The sequence below is a fragment of the Patiria miniata genome, unplaced genomic scaffold (assembly GCF_015706575.1).
Source record: "Patiria miniata isolate m_02_andy unplaced genomic scaffold, ASM1570657v1 HiC_scaffold_3, whole genome shotgun sequence".
NCBI lineage: Eukaryota > Metazoa > Echinodermata > Asteroidea > Valvatida > Asterinidae > Patiria > Patiria miniata.
In genome coordinates, this window is record NW_024037069.1 from 34,044,794 (window position 1) to 34,066,575 (window position 21,782).

The window sequence follows — 21,782 nt, forward strand, 5'->3', positions numbered from 1 at the left end:
CAAAATAACAACCCGGAAATGAACAAATTAAATTCCAGTGTTTGTATATTGTGGTAATATACATGTCCATGTACATGTTAGCCTACCATGTACTTATTGCCACCTTGATTGAATGTAAGAGAAGGATCTCGGGCATTTTTTTTCCAAAATAGAACTAAGAGACAAATGGTCTTGACAATATGTTAATCTATAACAATTCGTTGAGTCAAACAGCATGAAAACAAAGAAATCAATATATAAAATTGAAAAAATAAAAATGTATGTTTTAGCGGTGATTTGATAAAATCTTTTACACGACAACATAAATACTGTTTTGTTATTTTCGTCTTGATTAGCTTTTCCAACAAAAATTCAATTAAATAAGTTTCTGTTTTTGCGAATTATATACATGCTGGGAAAGTGTCACTAAAAACGTATGGACTTCACGGTCTTTCGACAAACGTTTTTAAACGCAATTTTTTATCTGGAATATAGCTGCGTATGTATGCCAAAGTCTCATACCATCGCACTGCAGATAATTATCAAACTTATGAATTATCTTCATTTATATGCTTTTCATCTCTGTTTACATACAATTTCCGTCTGTTTGTTTGTCTGTTTCATATTTTGATTGTAGGTTTATCAGTTAATCTCTATCTGCAAGACAAGACGGCCACCCAGAGTTCCACTTACTATGCTACAGATCTCGGCATAAATCTAAGTGCAGACCGAGCAATAGATGAAGATACCACAACAAGTTCACACACTGGTATGTATTTTACAAATGTTCAAAAAATATACACGTATATATTAGGCCCGTATATCAAACCCTTGAAGGGAACGATTTGAAATCGTTCCACATATTTAATATTTTTAATCGATCGAAGTAGGATTTTATTGCGACTCCGATCCACTGAAATAATTCAACTGTTTTAAGACGACGCTGTAGATTACAAATGTATGTCATGAGAATATGTCTTCGGTATAATATTAATTATTTCTTCGTTATAGGCCTACTAATGCTTGAGTATAGAAAAACCTTTTCACAGAGTGTAATTTTAAACTCAAGCACCCAATCTATTTCACGCCGTACGAGGTTACAAACCATTAAAGGTCATGACCTTGACTGAAATAAGACGCGTTTAAATTGCATACATTATGACGGAATTATGATGACGGAACTCATCCGTCATCATCAACCTACTCGACAGCTTGGCTCCACAGACACTGGTCTCCTACAAGTTCCACGCACCCAACGGTCATGGGGAAATCATTCTTTCTCTGTGTCAGGGCCATCTTCCTGGAACTCACTCACTCCCTCTTAGTTTCCGGCAGCAGATGACGTATTCCCAATTTAAGACTCAATTGAAAACCTACCTGTTTGCTACTGCATGAATGAATATTGAGTAATTATGCGCCACTATTATATGTATGAAATTGTCAACACTTCTCATAATTTGCGCCAGGAGTGTCATATTGACAGATATGGCGCGGTATAAATGTTCACTATTATCAAATAGCGAGACATGATAAGAACATGTGAAGGTCACATGTGTAACAGTAAATAATGCGGACACTTTTCATGATTAAAGCCTTTCTGCCCCTATATGAAGAGGTCAATCGTATCATCTGTCTCATGCAAATCTGTCCAAATGTTGCGATCGTTTCAAATAATCGCAAAGGACCTTCCTCCTAGCCTGTATCCATATTTTATGCATGCCAAAACATAAATGTAATGAATATTCCATATTCACATAAAAGATGCAACTTATTTTGAGGAAGCGTTACTTTATTACTATCTTTGTTATGATTTTCGGCAGAGTGCATGGGAAACCAATGGTGGAGAGTTGACCTGGAGGATGCGTACTGCTTGACAAGCATCACTATAGTCAACAGGATTGATCAGGGTAAGTCTATGATCGGGGTGCATTAGCAAACAATACAGTGGATTTGAAGAATATTCCCTTCGGTAGGCATTCGTTTAAGAACCAGTTGTGTAGTATAAGGAAAGCTGTTTCATCAAGTAACCGCAATCTGGTGATATTGGGAAAGAGAGAAAACATATCACCTCAAAATGATTGACCTCATTCGTTAGTATATTACCTTAAACTAAAGCAAAGAAATACGAAAAGCCGAATCTTCACAGTATGGAGTCCTCCATTAGTCTAGAATTAAGATTTGATTATTCATCATTCGTGTTCTTCAGTCAGAAAGGCATTTCTTCTCTATCACATCAGTGCAAAAAAAATCTTAATTGTTGGTTCCCTATTAAAGGGAAATTAATTAAAGCTACAACGGTAATTTTGCAGTGCTAAACACTGACTGCATTCAGCAGCCTTTCTCGACATGTGGTTTTATGTTAATTCGTTGAATGCACAAGTGGTCATACCAACCCATATTTAATAAAACACAAACTTCAAAGATAACTATATAGTTTAAACGATTTACAAATACATAAATGTATCATGAAATAGAATTCATAAATACCTCAGACAGTTTAGCCATTCCTAGTGGTCGAGAGCCCGTCACGTGGCCGGTCTTAAACAGATGATAAAGACATGACTAGCTGGTCTTAAACACTTTTCCAGTGTCACATAAAATGTGGACTCCAAAAAATCCAGTGCCTCTTACCGTTTCATTGGTTGAACGTTTATACAATCCTCACGTAGGCATGCGCAACACTACCAGTGAGTCCGAGTTTTATAGGTCTAAATTCGAAACGCAACGCCCCAGGTGCGTTCTGCGCGACATCGCGCAGAACGTGCCACACGCGCGTCAATCTCCATAAAAGGGTTTTTTACATCTTTACTCGCCAGCTGAACACTCCATTATTTTGCTAGAGGGATGTTTCAAAAAGCTGGAGTGAACTTGTTGATCAAAATCGGGATATTTTGAACGAATTCCTTGGTTTTTTTTTTACCGAAAAGGTATTTATGAATGGGAATAAATATGTGCTCGGTCGGTATTATTCACCCTGTTTAAGACTGCTTAGAGTCTGGGTGCTGATTATTACCCTCGCCTCCGGCTCGGGAAATTATCAGCACCCAGACTCTAAGCAGTCTTAAACAGAGTGATTAAAACCTCTCGAGCACACATTTATTCCCTTAATATAATTTCGAAAGGTTTCGTTTAAATCAAGTGAAAGATATATTCAAAAATGCAATGTATAAAAAGAAAAAATGGAACGGATTTTTGCAATAGTGTATTATTATATACATTCAACCACATTTACAGACGCAATTTGCTTTAATAAAATGCATAAGTTTAATTTTGAGTCGGATTAAATCATATGCATGCACTAAAACAAAGCCTCCGGCAGCCGATTGACGTTTCGCAGCAGCTGCGTGCAACTGGAAATTAACATTCAGGAAAACGGTTATTAACACTCAGTTAACTTTGTTAATTTAATGCATCGCAGACAGCCCCGATTATCAATCAAAAAGAGAAAGTGTTACAAGAACCAGTATACTGATGATCCTTTTTTGCAGGTTGGCGACTGGCAGGTGCTGTAGTACGGGCTGGTTTGAGTCCAGATCGCCCCCAGAATACACAGATAGGAGATGCAGTCACAAGTACCCAAGCAATTGACGGAGCAACGATTCCTTTCACAACGAACCCGGCCATCTCTGCCAGATACGTTAGTGTTGAACTGTCCGGGAAATGCCTTCATATGGCTGAAGTCAGGATTGAAATCGTGACAGAAAACGTGATTACAAACGGTAAGAAAAACTTTTCGACGACGACTCAATAATCTTTACATTAGGAAACATAATGGCAGATGACACAACATTTGCATCTCTGCCATGCTGGTGATAAAACAAACACTAACAAACCAAGTCTTGCGGTCCCAAAAATAAATATTTTATTCCGTTTGAAAAATGGTCGATAGCAGGTGAGTGCAATATACAGATTGGCAGTCATATAATGGATTTTATTTGGTCGCGTTTCCATCGAGATTCTAATTGGTAGCTAATGCAGGATATCTTGATATCGTTCCCAGGAATCGAATCAGCAAAGGTGGCTGGCCTAAAAACATGCGACGATTTAAATGGGCGTGCCTTCTTCTGCAACTACCTGGCTCAATAGACCTATACTTAAGATAATAACATATTGGCTGGTCAATTATTTTCACAAGTACATGTACTTTTATGTACTCATATATGATAATCAATCTCGTACATTTTTTGCCGTAGTACTGCAACAACTGTGGGCTCTAATAGTTTGACAGTCAGCTACCTAATATCCACGTTCAACATTTATTTCCATAGTAATGCAAACAAATGTCGATGCTACTAGTATGACAGTCAGCTGGTCTACAGTGCCCTGTGCTGATCATTACAGCGTGCAGTATGCCCTGACCAACAGAGATAACTGTGAAAGCATCAGTTCACCAGCGTATAGTAGCCACTGCATGTGTCAGAGAAGCACAACTACTATAACAAGTCTGATGCCAAACTCCGGGTACACTGTACGAGTCAAGGCTTATGTAAATGGTGCATACGGACCAATAAAAACAGCAAGCGTCACAACCGCATCATCAGGTATGGTACTATAGGTTTTACGGTCTTCAGTCTTTTGGCTTGTATGTTGTAACTTGTTGTCTTCATCCAAATGCAATATCTCTAACCTTCTGGTACTTATTTGATATTGCAGCACCGACTGGGCCTCCCACTTCTGTGACACCTGAATCTCAAGCCCAAAGCAGCCTAGCCTTCTCCTGGAGCCTCCCAGCGTGTGGAAACCGAGGCGGCGTCATCACAGGATACGTCTATAGCCTTAGTACAAGTGGCGCTGCACCAGTGACTGGTCAGACTACAGCTGGTCTGTCTGGTGGAGCAGTTACAATAGCTGGACTTACTCCCTATACTTCTTACAGTTTTCAAGTTGCTGCAAGGACTAATGATGGGACTGGACCGTACAGTGCGGATGTAACATCAAGAACGCAAGAAGCAGGTAATCTATGTTTTCTGTTGTTCTTCCTCAAATTCATTTCGTCTCCTTTAATTAGTTTTTAAGGAAATAAAACTCCCTCCTATAAATACAACTATCACAAACTGTCAAAAAAACTCCAACCTCCACTGCTCTTGACAGTTTTTACATATGCTGTTCTGCAACTGCCACAAATCCCTAGTGTGACCAGATAATATCATCATATATATCCCTGTCATCAGATAATATTCACTGAGCACAGGAGGATTTCAATTAAAGGAAGAAAAAAATTAAGAAAATGAAACTATATTCATGTAAACTATAATGAAATAAAACATCATTTATTTTACTGATCTATGTGTATTGTTTACGTGGTATTTGAATCAATGAACGTTAACACCGAGTATTATTCTTTTGTGCTAAAGTTCTTTTTTTTTATTTCCGCAGTTCCTGGACCTGTTGGGAATCTTAACTTCACAGAGAGGACAGAGACATCAATCACTTTGGTCTGGGACCCACCACTGCAACCTAGAGGACCAATCATCGGTTATGTAGTATGTATTTATGCCCACTCACCCTACTGAAAAATTGTATGCAATTAAGATTTGAAAAAGCAGAAGTATAAACAGTTTCTACTAATCACTGGGGAATTGAAAGGCGCTTCTCAGGATGTGAAAATATTGCCTTAGAAAAAGGCCCTACCGGAATGTTAAGCCCTTGATTATGTCTCCATTTGTATATTCAGATCTATCCAGTTAGTAAGCAGTTCGCAGCAGTTATATTCATTTTTATTTTACGTATTGCATGCAAACAGTCGGAATAGTCTATCATATGTTGCTGTCCTAAATCAAAACAAAATCCCTGAATACAATCTTCGCAAACAGCTTTCTGAATTCTACTTTGAAATTCCTTTTGCTAGGTAGATTATCGTATCTTGGAGAGGTCTTATCAACCGGACTTCACAGCAGGGGATACATACGAATTAGGCAGGGAGGCTCAGAATTCACCTTTCACAAAAACCAACCTGGAACCTGGTACTAAATACGAGTTTAGGGTGGTGGCGAAGAATGAAAAGCTCACAGGAACTGAACACCAAATGTTGGATGTTTACACAAAGCCGAGAACAGGTGAAAATTTGTTTCATTGAAGGGATATTACGGAAAGCCTCGACTGGGCTACAAAACAGGTTTTAAACGAAATGGTGTTATTTGGAAAGAATTTTATTAGTAGGATATAATTATAAACGTCCACACAACAATCCTTTCAAAACGGAGCGGTTTTGTGTTATTCTTGCAAGAAATGTTTGACTCGACAATCAAGCTGTTGAGTGCTTGTGGTGAATCCTGCCGCATTCAGTTCACCGCATTCTGCAGACGCGCGAACCACATTTGTGTATTGGTACTGTGTGTTTATTATGTGACACACAAAACGTTCAGCGTGCATAGAATTGAAACTGCTTGAAATACGTATGTATGTGCCACAAAATGTCCACCTCGTCAGAAGTAAACAACTGGGACATTAGGTTAGATTCCTTTCAACCAGACCTTTAAAAAAGGATATGTAAACAAATCAAAACATAAAATGTTCGGGGACTTCAGGCCGTTTTACCTGTTTAATGATTGCCATTATAAAAGTGTTAGGCTAAAGGTTTAGTGGAAAGATCATGAACCAAAATTCCGACCATTTCCATTGAGAATCATGGTAGTATATAGGAAGTTTACGTAGTTTTGATGGCCAAACATTACTTTTCAGTGTTCCTCCTTCATTGATTTCAGGTAACAATGGGCAAGCAATAGATGTAGCGTGTTCCTGTTTTAAATTTTCCTTTCTGCAGATCCAACTGCTCCACAACAACCGAAAACATACGAAGAGGAAGCGACGAATTCTACAGTAACAATTGGTCTGGCAAACATTGTCTCTGACGATGAGTATGTCAGGTAGGTAAAAACTGTCTCAGTTTAACTCTCCGATGTGCCACTGTACTATTTTTCATAGTCGCTTCGCTGTAAAAAAGCAATGACTTTTTCATCCTGCGTTAAAAAAATCTCATATTACATGTATTCCTAGTTCAAAGCAAGCCAAATAACATGGTAAGTGCCGCTTGAACCCTGGTTGAACCGGTGACCCAGCTTTTTGCAAAACAAAGTGCTGCCCCAAAAGTCTCCCATTACTTTGTATACATAAAGCCCAAGCAATTAATAGTCATCGATGGCCAAATAAACTATCGACATGCTGGGATCGGAATATATTCAGACACTATGGGAAAGTACTGTGTTGACATATAAAGCCATCAAACCGAACAGCATTGGGGTTATTACACGAAATACAAGCGACTATGAAAAATAGTACGGACGCACGTTCGTGTAAAAACAGTACAAGTGGCACATCGGAGGGTTAATGAAGCGATGATCAAATCGATGGGCGTCGCAAAGGGGGGGGGGGGGGCAAGGGGGCACCCCCCCCCCGCCCGGGAAAGCAAACAAAAACAAATGAAAAAGTCAGAATGATGTTAATTTCATACACATTTAACAAAAGGGGCGTCCGCATGGGGGTCAATGGGGGTGGGGTGGACAACTGCCCCCACCACCCTCGGGAAATGGTAAATTTACAACATGCTAGAGAAAGTAAAAGGATTTTGGAAGGAAATGTGCTTTGCCACCCCCCCCCCCTGGCAAAACAAATCGTGGCGACGCCATGATCAAACAATATTTTAATCACAATATGAATCCTGAAAGAAATGTTCCTGAAAATAATTAAATTGCTTTAATATACATTATTAATGGGCAAGTGAACACAATCGTCTTTGTATTTTCACAAATGCCAAACAAATTAACAAATAATTACGTAAAACCTGCACTGTCGTTAACATGTCTCACCGTTATACCCGGTTAACTTTCGTAATCATTTTAAGCAGTGATTTTAATCAAATTTGCTAAGCTTATTGAAGCGCGTATTATCATCACACCTTACCAGTTTGGGTTTTTTTTCTTTCAATCATGACTGGTCCGTGTTTCTCGTGCAATAAACTTATGGTCAACCACAACCGTTTTAACCATAGCTCATACGTTGTGCATGTCAAGAGGACTGGTAGCAGGTCGAAGAGGGAAGCGCTCACTCCACAACGTTACGAAGACTCCGCCGGTGACTATATATCAGCCGAAATCCCCAAGCAAAACTTGAAAGAGAAATTTGTCGTTGGGGACAATGAAACCTACGGATCGTACAGGAATGCGCCGCTGCAAACAGGTGCTGATTATGAAATTCGTGTGGGGTCTGTAAGCAAGGGCAATGATGAGGTAAGCGTTGAATTTGCATTTGTACTTGACTTACTTGTATTACTGTTACTGAACACAGAGTCGAATCTACGAGTGAGTGCCTTCTTGTGGTTATACTAAAATGGGTGCTTTAAAGCTACAGTAGCTTCTTCTTTACACTTCAGTAAATTGAAAGAACGAGAATTTAAATTTGCCTGACTCTACATAAATTAAGTCTAATGAAAATATTGTTGTCACATGTAGGAGATCTTCGTGACGTATTCAGTGCCGATAAACGTTACAGGTACGTTTCTTTTATCTTAAATCTTCGAATTCGCTATTTTCTTTTCGAAAATTCTGGGGATTCATCGATTGAAATTTGATGCATGTGACTTCGTAGCAATATTGTCTAAAGCGACACAACTAAACTATCAAAAAATCTGCACAAAATAAATGTCTAAAATCTTCCACACAAATCTTAAAACTGTTAGAAAATACCGTGTAGTGAATGTCATTCAAATCTTACATAAAACTCTTGTATTCAAATATTATATTGATAAGTTTCATTACAGTAATTAAGACACAAGTTATTTTGGAACGGTGTGATTGTTTCGATTAATGGAGCAAAATTCTAGGCTGAAAATAATGTGCCACACAACTGGCATCAAACCATGTTTAATATGTTAACATTTATTTATCTTTTACTTTCACAGTGAGGCAATACCAGGCTCCTGTTGATCCATCACCCTCGGCTGTTGTTCCAGCTGTAGTCGCGGTCATTGTCGTTGTCGCTTTGGTGCTTCTCATCATAGTCGTGGTTTACAGACGGTAAAGAATACGTGACGATTACCTGTCCCGGTGTTTGTCACGCACAAAATCTAGTATTCACCAAATCTGACAATTATCACTAACGGAATGCAGATACATATAAAGTATCCATCCGTTGTAATGCATACTTTACGGGAGACAAGTGGTAGTTCCTTTCTATCAAAAAAAAAAACCCAGATTTTTCGTTTAAAAATCATGAAAATGTTTGCTCGAAAAATAGCAGCAACTGCGCCTACCCCACCTCTTTGCAAACAAAATTATAAACATGTAAACAGAAAACTTTATACACAATTATAAGACGACCCCTTTCCACAAAGATTTTTACAATAAAAAAAAGGTTTGCATTGTTTTTTCCTTAGAAAACACTTACTTAGAATGATTCTGATTTATTTCAGGAGGCGATCTGCACGCGCGAAAAAGCAATCGGATACCGATGGACAACTGCAGTCTATCAATGATTACGAAGGTAAGGAGGTTCACTTTTTGGACAAATTCTCATTTCCTACAGGGAATAAGACCAAGTTACGTTTATGTTTGATATTTAATTTCAGCTGTAGTGCCCCCTGAAGAGCCTAAGCCATCGACCACCAACACTTACATGAACCAAGGTGCAGCGGGTGGGACATGTGACTCGCCATCCCTGAGAAAGCCCAAGCTTCTACCCAAGCCACAACAGCAACAGAGCGACCCGCCCATAGACGGGCCCCAAGACCCTCCGGTATCTTCCTCCAACAACATCCGCATTCACACGGCAGCAGTGGCTGGGACATGTGACTCGCCATCCCTGAGAAAGCCCAATACTCTATCCAAGCCTCGACAGCAACAGAGCGACCCGCCCATAGACGGACCCCAAGACCATCCGGCATCTTCCTCCAACAACATCCGCCTTCAGACAGCAGCAGTGAGTGGGACATGCGACTCACCATCCATGCGAAAGCCTAAGCCCCCGCCCAAGCCACAACTACAAGAGACCAAACCGCCCCAACCAGCTCAACCCCCGGACGAACCTGGCGTGGCATTCACTCCGCTTCCTCCTGTACGCTTGGAAGACTTGGAGAGCTACATTAACATGAAGGAATCGGCAGGTGACAAAGGGTTCGAGGCTGACTACAAGGTAAACAGATCTAATGGAACAAATTTTAGTCACATGTGTGGCACCGTTGCCATTTTTGAACATGCGATTGATACAACTTACGTAGTTATCAATGTCATCAAACCATGGCAATGCCGTTGTTAAGACATATAATATTGGGTTTTTGCCCTTCACCGAGGAATGGTTAAGATGAGTAAAAATATGTAGACATATATCGAGTATAATGTTCTAGAGACATCTGCCCTCTACAAAACATGTCATTTCAAGGCCTCCGTAGGAAAAATTATGAACGGTATGGACTTTTTGAGTTCTGCAGCCTCCCTTGAGATGTTTTTGTTTGTAAAAAAATGCAAAAGAGGTATTCTCATTCAGAACCAAAGCACACACCGCACATAATTATGGCCCAGCAGGTTCACATGATTGATTTCATAAACTGCTGAATGTCAAGTACAGACAGATGAAGACAAACACTGAAACGACTACCTTAAATACAAATAATTACCACATGGATGTGTGCAGTACAATATCAATAATTAACACTATCAGAAATCAGTGTTAATAAATACTTACCATGTTGAGATGAATTCTGTCCAGACTCTTCCGAATGAACAGCTACACCCGTGGACAGTTGCCTCGAAACCAGAAAACCGAAAGAAGAATCGCTATGTGAACGTGATAGCTTGTAAGTACATGTATATTGGCGTTCCCCAGACACATTCTAAACTTTCCTTAAAGGGTTAAAACATTTATCTGGTAGCCAAAACATTACGTTACGATTAAGGAGTCTACAACTTAAATTTTCGTAATCCTAGCTTTGTCTTTAACATACAGTCATCCTTGACAAAATCACTTCATGTGGATGAGTTTCTTGTTAACAACAAACTCTTCACTCTGTGTCCTGTAGATGACCACTCCCGTGTTGTTCTCCAGCCATTGGAGGGAAATCCTCACTCGGATTACATCAATGCTTGCTACATCGATGTGAGTTGATTTAAAGTGCACCTCCAAAGTTTGCTAACTGAATTATTTTTATTTTGAGAAAGAGATAACTATGTTGATATTGTTTACTCCGCAGGGATACCACCAGGAAAAAAAATACATAGCTAGTCAAGGTGAGTACAGTAAGGTTTATCCTTCTAATAACAAAACTAGGTATTTATTCATTTTACCGAATTAAAGGCACATTTTTCCCAATCAGTGAATGAAAAGTCCTTTTTAACATCGAAAACCCAGTTCAATGAAAGACAAGCTTTGACAATTGAACTCCGTGTTTCGATATTTGCAGGACCCAACCAGGAATCTATCAAGGACATCTGGCGAATGGTCTGGCAGTTGGGCATCGATAAGATTGTCATGCTCACCAATCCGGTGGAAAATGCCAAAGTAATGAGTGTCTTTGAGTTCATAAATCAGATTGATGTTAAAACAAATATATACCACGCCTATTCTGCTGGCTGAAATACAGTGTTCCTGTGTATCTTATAAACGAAGTTTATAAATATTAGGTTCTCGTCAACTTTCCAGCCATATATATAACCAGGCTAATCTATGAAGGAATATCAAAGAAATGCCTTTCCAATTTTTGTAATAATGTTCTACCATTAGCGGAAGTGCCTGCAGTACTGGGCTGATACCGGATCTACCACCATCTCGGACATCGTAGTGATTACAGACAAAGAGGAGGTTTTTCTGGATTACACCATTCGTAATTTCAGCATTCATCCGGTAAGAAAAGATAATTTCCCATAACTCTTTATGACCAAACGGTTACGGCACACAAGCTTATATCTTGATACTTTGCACTTAAGTCACTTTTCTTAATTTTTGTATGGATACTTAACTGTCGTGATGCCTGTTGGATTCAGGTTGGCAGTGAGGATACGAGACTGGTGAAGCAATTCCACTACACCACCTGGCCCGACATGAAGCCGCCTGAGTACCCAGCACCATTGCTCAACTTCATGCGCGTGGTCAACGCTTACCAGAATCCCGGTCAAACTGTCATACACTGCAGGTATGCTCCCCTCCAGTTGTTACAGTTACAAAGTACCAAACAAAAGGACAAGCCATCAACATTGTTCATGTAGCACTTACAAACGAGACCCGAGAGATCAGTCGATGTTGAAGTCATCACAAAAGACATACAGTCTCGACCAAATACCACACATCTTGTTTAAATCGACACTCTTGTCAATTCCTTGTGCAATAGTTTAAACCCATGCAAATGAAAGGTGGGTCGTTACAAAGTAGCAACTGTCAAAAGTTAGCAACTGCTTAGAAACGAATTTCGAGACAGGTTGGGGGTTTAATTTAAATGTTTTGATCTTTGTACAGTGCTGGAGTGGGACGCACTGGTACATACATTGCCCTGGAAGCAATGATGGAACAATTGGCGAAAGAAGGACAAGTCGATGTTCTTGGCTTCATCTACCAAATGAGACAAAATCGCATCAAGATGGTCCAGACACCGGTAAGTCCAATTTCACCTCAGTTGGCCAGACTTTAAAGCAAGGTAACAGCACTGAACTACTGACCACACAAAGTAACTCTTCCAAAACGATTATTCTGAAGATTTATGACACAGGGAATATCAGAGATTTAAAATATAATTACCTTTGTGACGGTCAGATTGATGGACAGAAAACTGTCTTTGATGAAACTGTCAAGGGAGTGAGAATCAAAGACGTTTATGGTCAAATTTTGTCCCCACACTGCTGAGATGTGCCTTTTTTCATTGTACTGTCATTGTCTGTCATGTTTATGTTATATTTCAATGTAATAATTTCCCCCCATGTTATCCCTAGGAGCAATACAAGTTCATCTTTGATGCTCTGCTGGCATCATCTCAGACTGGTGACACGACCTACCATGACCAGAACTTTCAACAAAAGCTGTCTGCACTGAAAAAGCCCGAGAGGGGTTCCAAGAGTACTGGGATGACTAGACAGTTTGAGGTAGGCTAATAAAATGCAGTTTACACCTACCTATCACTATACAAATGTGAAGTTGATTCCAAAGTATTATGAACATTAAACGGCGTTATCAAATCGATGAAAGCATCAACGACATAAAGGGTGTATGCACTTGGGTCATTGTAGATTCAGTGAATTAAAATGTACAGAAATATTTAAGGGAAAGTGCACTTACCCCTGGGCTTGCGTTTGTTTTTCTAGATGTTAGGCAAATGGAGTGTTCCTCATGGAAGCAGTAAACCCAAGTCCGGACTTCGTCCTGAGAGCATCGCTAAGAATCGGTTCAAGGACTTCATTCCCAGTAGGTTATCCCCGCCATTGATGAACATTATGTTTCTCTAATTGATGCAGTTTGCTGTCTAAAGAAATAATGAATTAAGGAAACAGTAATCAGAAAATGTATTAAACATCAACAGCAAACCTTTTTGAATCTGATTTGTTACTTTCATTTTTGTCTTGAGAATGATGAAACATGGACAGACGAGGAATTTAAAAATTCGAAGAAGTGTGAAAATGAGACACGTTTCTACATAAAACAGCTCTCTTGCATGTATAAATGTATAAAAGGTATACATCGTTTAGTGTAATTAAATTGGAATATTAATTTCTGTCGTCACTTTTGATTGATATTAACCTCAAACAGAAGTTAGTTAGACTGACTTAGCAATAATTGATATTTCACTTGATCACACTGCAGCTGACCGAGCCAGACCGTATTTGATGACACAAGTGCATGAAGGTGACAACGATTACATCAATGCAAACTATCTGCCCGTAAGTACCAATTATCAGTACCTTTCATACAGGATCTTATTGTGAAAGCTGCGCGAAAGCTTTTATTAGAAACCATTTGAATATAGACACCATCAGAAATGGTATGCGTACGGGATACGTATGCCGCCTATGAATCACCATTTTGTGTAATCCCACATACACGTATACACCTGTTAATGGTACCTCAAGCAGACATTTTGTCGTCATAAATTATACCTTAATTGGGAGACACCGGACATTAAGGAGACATTTCAATGTCTCCCTTATGTCACAGCTCCTATTAAGAGGCAAATTTTAATGTTGCAAAAAGGCTAGATCGATTGCTTGTGGTCCTAAACATCAATATGCCGAAATTTGTGGGGGTAGGATAAAAAAATAAGGTAAAAATTGGGGTTACGTAAGGGGTCATTAAAGTTGGAAAATGTTGTGCAAAAGGCTAATGGGAATGTCTCCCAAATGACCCATTATAGGCAACATCTTAACTTCTTGATGTGAAGTATAACTGCCCATGGTGTGCCAGATGAAATAACCACGCAGAATTGTGCCATTATGTGTCGGTTTTTAATCAGAGCTACCGCAAGAAGAATGGATACATCGGTACGCAGATGCCCATGCCGAGCACCGTCGTCGATTTCTGGCGCATGGTGTACGACCACAAAGTGACCAGCATTGTGATGCTGAACGCCCTGGATCCAAAGGACAAAGTGAGTCTACTTTCCCATTTTTTAAATAGACCTCATGCTTTAAGGCGGAGTTGGAGGACAGTGTATTTGTATTTGTAGGATAGGTATGAGTAATCCTTTTTGTACATTCATTGTAAACAAAATTAAAATACCAAAGAATACCTTTAACGCATAAGGTGTACTCTTGTTCCTAGCCACATTCCGAGCCATATTATGGGCGTGATAGATATGAACTCGGTAACAGAGTGCCCGATAATGTCTACAAATGGAACACATGTTGTCATATCAGAAACTTTCCGAATACAGTGTCCTGGGTGTACAGGCTTCAGTGCTGTTTGCTATGTAGTTATGATTTGCATGGGTATATAACTTTGTAAAGAATGGGGTTCAGCTTTCTGCTTTGTTCCCTGTGATTCTTTTGTAAGTGCCATGTAAGTTCACAACTCCTGTTGGATTGTGATGCAATGAATATAATGACCAGTCATCCATCAATGTAATTTAGTGTTACTTAATTTATTTTTAAATTTTGACGTGTAGAGCAATTGAACTAATTTTCTCACTTAAAAGTACTTTAATAAATGGGCTTCCAAGTCATAACTCATTTTGGTGCTACATATTGTTTAAAATATGAGATATATTTCTTTGTGTTTGGGTTCCGCTTAATTTTACTCACCCTGTATATTTTTTTATAATGTTTTTTTTTATTTATCTCTGTCGCTTGAAAAAAAAATGCTGTCGGAAGCTTAGCAATTTAGTCATCATGCCTCCGTGAATAAACGACGATGATGACATGCATGAAATAGCAAACTAATCAAAGAAACTAGGTGCAGAAGCTACTGTGTATGTTGCTCATTATTTCATGTGGATTTGTTTTTCCCAACAGACAATGGCTCGCTACTGGCCCGAGTCCGGACACATTAAATTCGGCCCTCTTGTTATTGAGCTGAATGAAACAGAAGAGTTCAAAGGAGTGTCTAGACGTACCTTTACTCTGCGTAACGAACAGGCTGATTTCGAGGTAAAGCTGCACAGTCAAAATAACAAGACTCGTTGATTTCCTTTTGATATTTTCACGTGTGATACCTTTCCATTTTTTAAAGTTGCACTCTTTTTCCAAATGTGTAATACCTTGTTGTATAGGTAGGGATCCAATGTTCAACTTTCTATTTGTATGATTAGATGTCAAATTCCTTATTTTACCTTTAGAGATCAACGTTTTAATCATTTTAGCACGTTGTCAGTGTAGATTTACTGCAAGTGTCCAGTGAGGAATTTTCTGAGTAACAGCTAGCACACTGCATTCACCATTGAAGGGGGCCACCTTAAATGCTGACTGTAGCATTCTCGGATTGGCCTACACTTAACTACTAAACTTAACTACTAAGGCCCGGTGTAAATGACATAGCAAAGACTACGCTGATCGTACATTAAGGATGAGATAGTTGGAGTCGGTCTTTAAGAGAGTTTGGATGGGGCTTTTTTTGTAGACCGAAGATACGCGAAGGGTGACTCAGTTCCAGTATCACGACTGGCCATCTGACAAGGAGGTACCGAGCTCCTTGGATGGAATGCTTTACTTACTGAGGGTTACTCAAGACAGCCGCCAGGATAAGGGACTTATCGTGGTCCATTGCAAGTAAGAATATAAGAAGGCAATTGATTTAGATAAGATGAAACGTGGAAGAGATTAGTTCATATTGCTAACAAAATTATTGTTGAGTTTATAATCAAAATGTTTTTCAAGAAAAGGCAGTGGCTTACTTCATGTGATTATTAATGAAAACTAAATTCAAGGCTCAATTATCTGCAGTTATACATTTTAAAAGGACTAATGTCTTCCTACTCATAATTTCAAATTAGTCTGGCCTATCCATTTCATTACAAGACTCCTAAATTAAACCTGTAATTTGATATTGTGGGGTTCCTTTGAAAAAAATTCAATTTTTCAGGGTTCATATTTCAGAGAGTAGTGAGCTAATCAAACTTTATTGAAACATGCATTTTGCAGGGACGGATATGGCGCTACGTCTGTGTACTGCGCGTTGATGGCGCTGTTGGAACAGTTCAATATCGAAAAAGCCGTGGATGTGTTCCAAGCAGCTCATCGTCTGCGCATGGTCGACCCAAACATGATGTACTCGGAGGTAAGTTCACACATTGGTGAGACGAATGGAGAGAAAGCTCAGTAAATAAAGGCGGCCGCCATAGGAGGGCGCCCTTTAGTCCAGTTAAATACAAAGTAGTTTAGCCAAACCAGATCCCCAAAATGTCTAATATTCGGAATATTATGAGTTTAAAGCATTGTCTTATTTTTATCATGCAATTGAACAATAAATTGTAGATCTTGTTATTTTCGCAGTTGCATAAAAAGAGTGGCCGAAAGCAAACACTGCAGATTATTTCTAGACTAAAGTTCATAAAGATGTTTAACTCAACTACAAGGTGAAAAGAAATTCTAACTAAATAAATGCATCAGAATGCATTTTAAAAATAGGGGGAAAAAAATAGAAATTATTGCTTGTGTTGTCGGTGTGTCTTTTGGCTACTGTTCTTATTTCTATTAGTCAAATCTGCGTTTCAACATTTTGTATTTTCATTGAAATATTAATTTTCCAGCACCAGTATGCCATGTGCTATGATGTCATCCAAGCATACATGAACTCGACCAGCATCTATGAGAACTTCACACCGGAAGGCCTGGTTGGATAGTCATCCATCATGGTGTGAACGGGAAGACATCGACCAACATATTGTTTGTACATTAGAATAAATTTTCATGTAAATGGTAGAAAACTAAGCATCACGTAAAAACGTACCTAAAAACTGTTAATGTATAGCCTATGCACATCTATACGTAGAAACATGAGTAAAATAAGGAGTACTGTGGTGAGGCTTTTCCTAAAAAAGCAGAATCATTAAACGATATAAATTCTTACGGCTTTTCAGTTTTGTATATAAATGCGTCTTACGATACAAGCATACTATCCAGAAGCAAATATGTTAGTAATTGATAAAGAATTTTACACACATTGAAAAGAAACTGCTATGAAAAACTGTCTAACGCATTTTTAAGCTAGCTTATATATATGGGGAAGATTAGAGGACATTGTTTTCAGTAGAGCAGACAGCTCACGACGTTTAATGCATTCGTCGTGATTGTAACAGTCTGCACGTTATACAAAAAGAGACAGTTTCGGTGAAAGATCATTTAGTTAAACAAGCGGCATGGATTTATAAGAAGTATTTTCGTTGAAAAAAATGTTTTTCAAGAAATTACGTTGATATTCAGATGTATTTGTTATTGATTTCGTAGTGTGTATATTTGCAACAGAAATGTGATGTAATTACTCAGTGGCGTGTACAAAGTCTGATTTCATAGCTAATTTGAATACTTAAAGTTAGGTTTATACATTGCAAAATCACTATTGGGTAAAACAGTCTCGATTTTAAGCGATGTACATGTATCTGAGATGCAATCTATATTACTCAACATGTATCGCTAAATAGTATACAAATATTGAGTGGCTCAGCGTGGAATAGGAGGAAAATTATCGCAAGGTAAAATATGGACTTTTCCATTTCACGAGGCGAAGCCGAGTGAACTGGAAAAGTCTAGATTTTACCGAGCGATAATATTCCTCCCATTTTACAATTTTAAGCCACTTAATATTTGTTTTATATAACTGACATATAGATCATTGTCATTTGATATATTTGAACTTTTATTTCACTACCAAATTGATGGGAAATGTATTTCTCTATTCCAAACCACCCTTTCACGAAATGTTTGAGCCCCACTCTGTAGCGCTGGCTCTTTGGCACAATACGCTCTACACGCAACGCTGAACGCGCACACCACCATGCCTTTGCAAACACATACCGCGTCTTGAAACAAGAATGATCCTAACTGTTCAATAGTATTTCCCATTCCCCATGCACAGATAGGACTTTTTGAGACCCGGCGTGAATGGGAGTAATAACGAATGTCACGTGATGTGAGTTCCACCAATCAAATGACTAGGATATGTATGTCGGTTGTATAACATTATATTGATGATAACACACCTTACTCCCAATAGGGTGTGTAAATTATTGTTAATATTAGATGATTGTAGAATGTTGGGCTTAATGTAGCCAGTTTGCTTTTGTCACTCAAATTGTAGTTGACATCAAATTCGCTTCGCTTTCGCATTCGCTTGAAGTATGAACCGGGCTTAACGCGTGGATGTTCTGTATTGTGAAATAATGTGTGGTCAACACTCGCTACTTTGATTAACAATGGTGTATGTACAAACGAATCTGTTATTTTCAATCACTCATATAAATGTATAATAAAAAATCTACTCCTTATGTAGCTGTTGGTACTGATAGAGTTTTTGTCAGAACAAAAACATGCAAAAGATTTGGAACACATTCGTCAAGCTTCATTGTATAAGTTTGTTTATATCGCATTGAAGACAGTAGATCAGTGGCATCTTTAAGTGGCCCAATGCATTTTTACTTATTGTTATTGTCAAATGATGTGTTATCAACATTATCTACTCAGATTAACTTTAAGACTTAATGATACAAAAACATGGAATCGTAATGTTCAATTACTGACAATCTTTTTTATCTACTAATCAGCTGTTTTTAGCGCAAACAAAATTTCTAGAAATATTTCAATGTTTCAGGCACGTTATAGTGAGTTTTCGAAATTTATTGTCCACAGTTGTATAAATGTAATTGCAACATTCTCAATCTTCGCAAATATTTGTAGTCCAAAAGGTCAGGAGGTTTTTGAGAATCGTAATTGTTCAGATTGATCGGTCTTTGCTCTGTGACATCAAAGACTGTGTTAGGTCGTCATATTTTATTTGGGATTCTATCTAATTCCTTTTTTTTTTTTCTTCTTTAGTTTGACGCCTTTTCTGAAAAATCATCACTGACCATACAAACGGAGAATAAGAACCCTTTAAGTGGCAGTGTAAGATCAAGTTTTTAAAACAACAGCATTTAATTTTTAGTTAATGGCTTAATTATTTGTCATTGATTACATAAATTCAAAAATTCTGATTGCTAGCCTTAAAACATTTTTTTTTGCCACCGTAAATTAAACGAGTATCAGTGGCTTATCCAGAAGGGGGTGACCAGAGGGGGCACTCTGCCCCCGGAGGATTTTCTTTTCACAATTTTTTTAGTTCAGCAATTATTTCAATAAATGGTTATAGACGTCAATCCCATAAAAAAACAGCTCAAAAGCCATTACAATGCGCCGTGAAAATGGGTATATAATTTGCAGTATGCATAATAATGGTCTGTTTTTGAAGAGCGCCCCTATTAAGAAGGTGTCCCCCACCCCACCCCCCCCCCCCTCCCCGCTATTTAGATTTTACGGAGGCCAAGTGTCCGTAGAAAAAAAACATGTCTACATTTCGGCGCGGATGCTGCCCCACCCACCCCCCTCCCGACATTTTCAAAGTTGGACACGCTATTGACGAGTAGGAATTCAAAAAAGCAAGCCGATGATGCATTGGAATGGCATCACGAATAACGCGTTTAGTGAGGGAAAGAAATTCTCCCATCACAAATTCACTTCATCGGTTATAAATAAGTTTGATGTATTTTTGTCACAGTTTTCATTGTGCGCGAATTATTGTCTTGTTTGAAATAATATCGCCCTCTGTTGAATGTTTTACTTGCCAAATGAATAGCGCCCTCTAAATAGTATGAACGCTATGGCATTTAATTTGGAACGGTGACTTCGTTTAGAGGTATTTGGAAATTACACTTGGTGACCTCGTGGTATTTCGCACTCTCATTGGATAGACTTAAATCCAACCGTTGAGTCACACACGTCCACTTGCTCAAGTGGTCGGCACGTACATAATTATACACATATCATGTACACATGAAATAGCCGTCAACAGTGGCCTTTTTTGAGCAGATGGCGTTGGTCTATTTATAGTGGGGGGGGGGGGGGCGGAGGCGGCACGGGGAATTCCCTGGCACTGTGATTGTTTCTTAAAGACCGGATTAAGGATATGTACTGGACCTCAATAAAAACATGGTTGTGTGAGCTTTTGTACACTTTCACTCTGCAATCTATACACGCCCCGCACAAGCCCTGATTCTGAGAGGAAAACAGCTCCAACTCAATTTTTCTGTCGACACATCCACATGATAACTGAATGAAGCATGTCTCACGTTCAGGCTAAAACACAGTTCGAAAGTTTAACTAAACTTGCTCTTGCAATGACCACACACAACATATTATATTATTATTACATATTAACCGAATATTGCCTGTCGCTGGTTACAACGTGTCATGTGAGGGCGCACAGCTGTGAGACTTTGCCCGTCCCCGCTACAGATTATCAATGACCTTTACTTACTTATCAGCTAATTTGATACAGTTTGGGTAGCCAGTGGTCGGCACGTACATAATTATACACATATCATGTACACATGAAATAGCCGTCAACAGTGGCCTTTTTTGAGCAGATGACTTCAGAGCCTAACTGCACCCTTGAAAGCTCACCGCTTGAACCAAGACTACCATTCGAGATACATCGCGAACAGGAAACAATGTGTGGAAAACATATGGACATTTATGCAAACCGAGAAATGCCGCATACCCGCTACAATGGATGCAAAAATATTAGCAATGGCGTTGGTCTATTTATAGTGGGGGGGGGGCGGGGGCGGCACGGGGAATTCCCTGGCACTGTGATTGTTTCTTAAAGACCGGATTAAGGATATGTACTGGACCTCAATAAAAACATGGTTGTGTGAGCTTTTGTACACTTTCACTCTGCAATCTATACACGCCCCGCACAAGCCCTGATTCTGAGAGGAAAACAGCTCCAACTCAATTTTTCTGTCGACACATCCACATGATAACTGAATGAAGCATGTCTCACGTTCAGGCTAAAACACAGTTCGAAAGTTTAACTAAACTTGCTCTTGCAATGACCACACACAACAAAATCTCTACTTTGCACAGACTTGTTTTGAAAGTCCTGATCAGGTGTCACTGAATGAAACTCGGCACACAGAACTGACTTGGTTTTATAGGGACAAAGGTCCTGACTGACATATTCATTGAGGTACAGGGGTGTATCCAGGAATTTTGGCAGGGGGGGGGGGGTTCATAGGCCAAACAAATCTGAAATGTTGACACTTTTTTCGCCGGGCACGTAAAAAAAAAAAGCGGCGGGGGGGGGGGGGCTTGTGCCATACTTTCAATGGGGGCGCTGTTCAAATCCGACGATTATTTACTATATCACAG

At 39.0% G+C, this 21,782-nt stretch overlaps 1 protein-coding gene across 1 annotated transcript; it reads left to right on the forward strand.

The window, feature by feature from the left end:
- Positions 1–1,804: 1,804 nt before the first annotated feature.
- LOC119736740 (receptor-type tyrosine-protein phosphatase mu-like) lies at positions 1,805–17,328 on the forward strand. Its single transcript, XM_038210752.1, has 27 exons — positions 1,805–1,886; positions 3,468–3,698; positions 4,248–4,520; positions 4,633–4,932; positions 5,356–5,462; positions 5,828–6,035; positions 6,743–6,845; positions 7,967–8,204; positions 8,427–8,466; positions 8,876–8,990; positions 9,386–9,456; positions 9,542–10,104; positions 10,678–10,765; positions 10,988–11,064; positions 11,159–11,195; positions 11,369–11,466; positions 11,689–11,808; positions 11,949–12,097; positions 12,418–12,553; positions 12,888–13,037; positions 13,257–13,356; positions 13,753–13,829; positions 14,399–14,533; positions 15,396–15,530; positions 16,000–16,148; positions 16,521–16,656; positions 17,129–17,328. Exons 1-27 carry the CDS (start codon positions 1,805–1,807, stop codon positions 17,219–17,221), a joined length of 4,011 nt encoding a protein of 1,336 aa, XP_038066680.1. The 3' UTR covers positions 17,222–17,328.
- Positions 17,329–21,782: the final 4,454 nt, after the last annotated feature.

Bases quoted from the DNA above. Each gene is read 5' to 3' on its own strand.
- LOC119736740 (XM_038210752.1), top strand. From the start codon at position 1,805: ATGGGAAACCAATGGTGGAGAGTTGACCTGGAGGATGCGTACTGCTTG. The intron at 8,205-8,426 runs GTAAGCGTTGAA...TGTCACATGTAG, and splicing joins TAAGCAAGGGCAATGATGAG to GAGATCTTCGTGACGTATTC. The intron at 13,038-13,256 runs GTAGGCTAATAA...TTGTTTTTCTAG, and splicing joins GGATGACTAGACAGTTTGAG to ATGTTAGGCAAATGGAGTGT.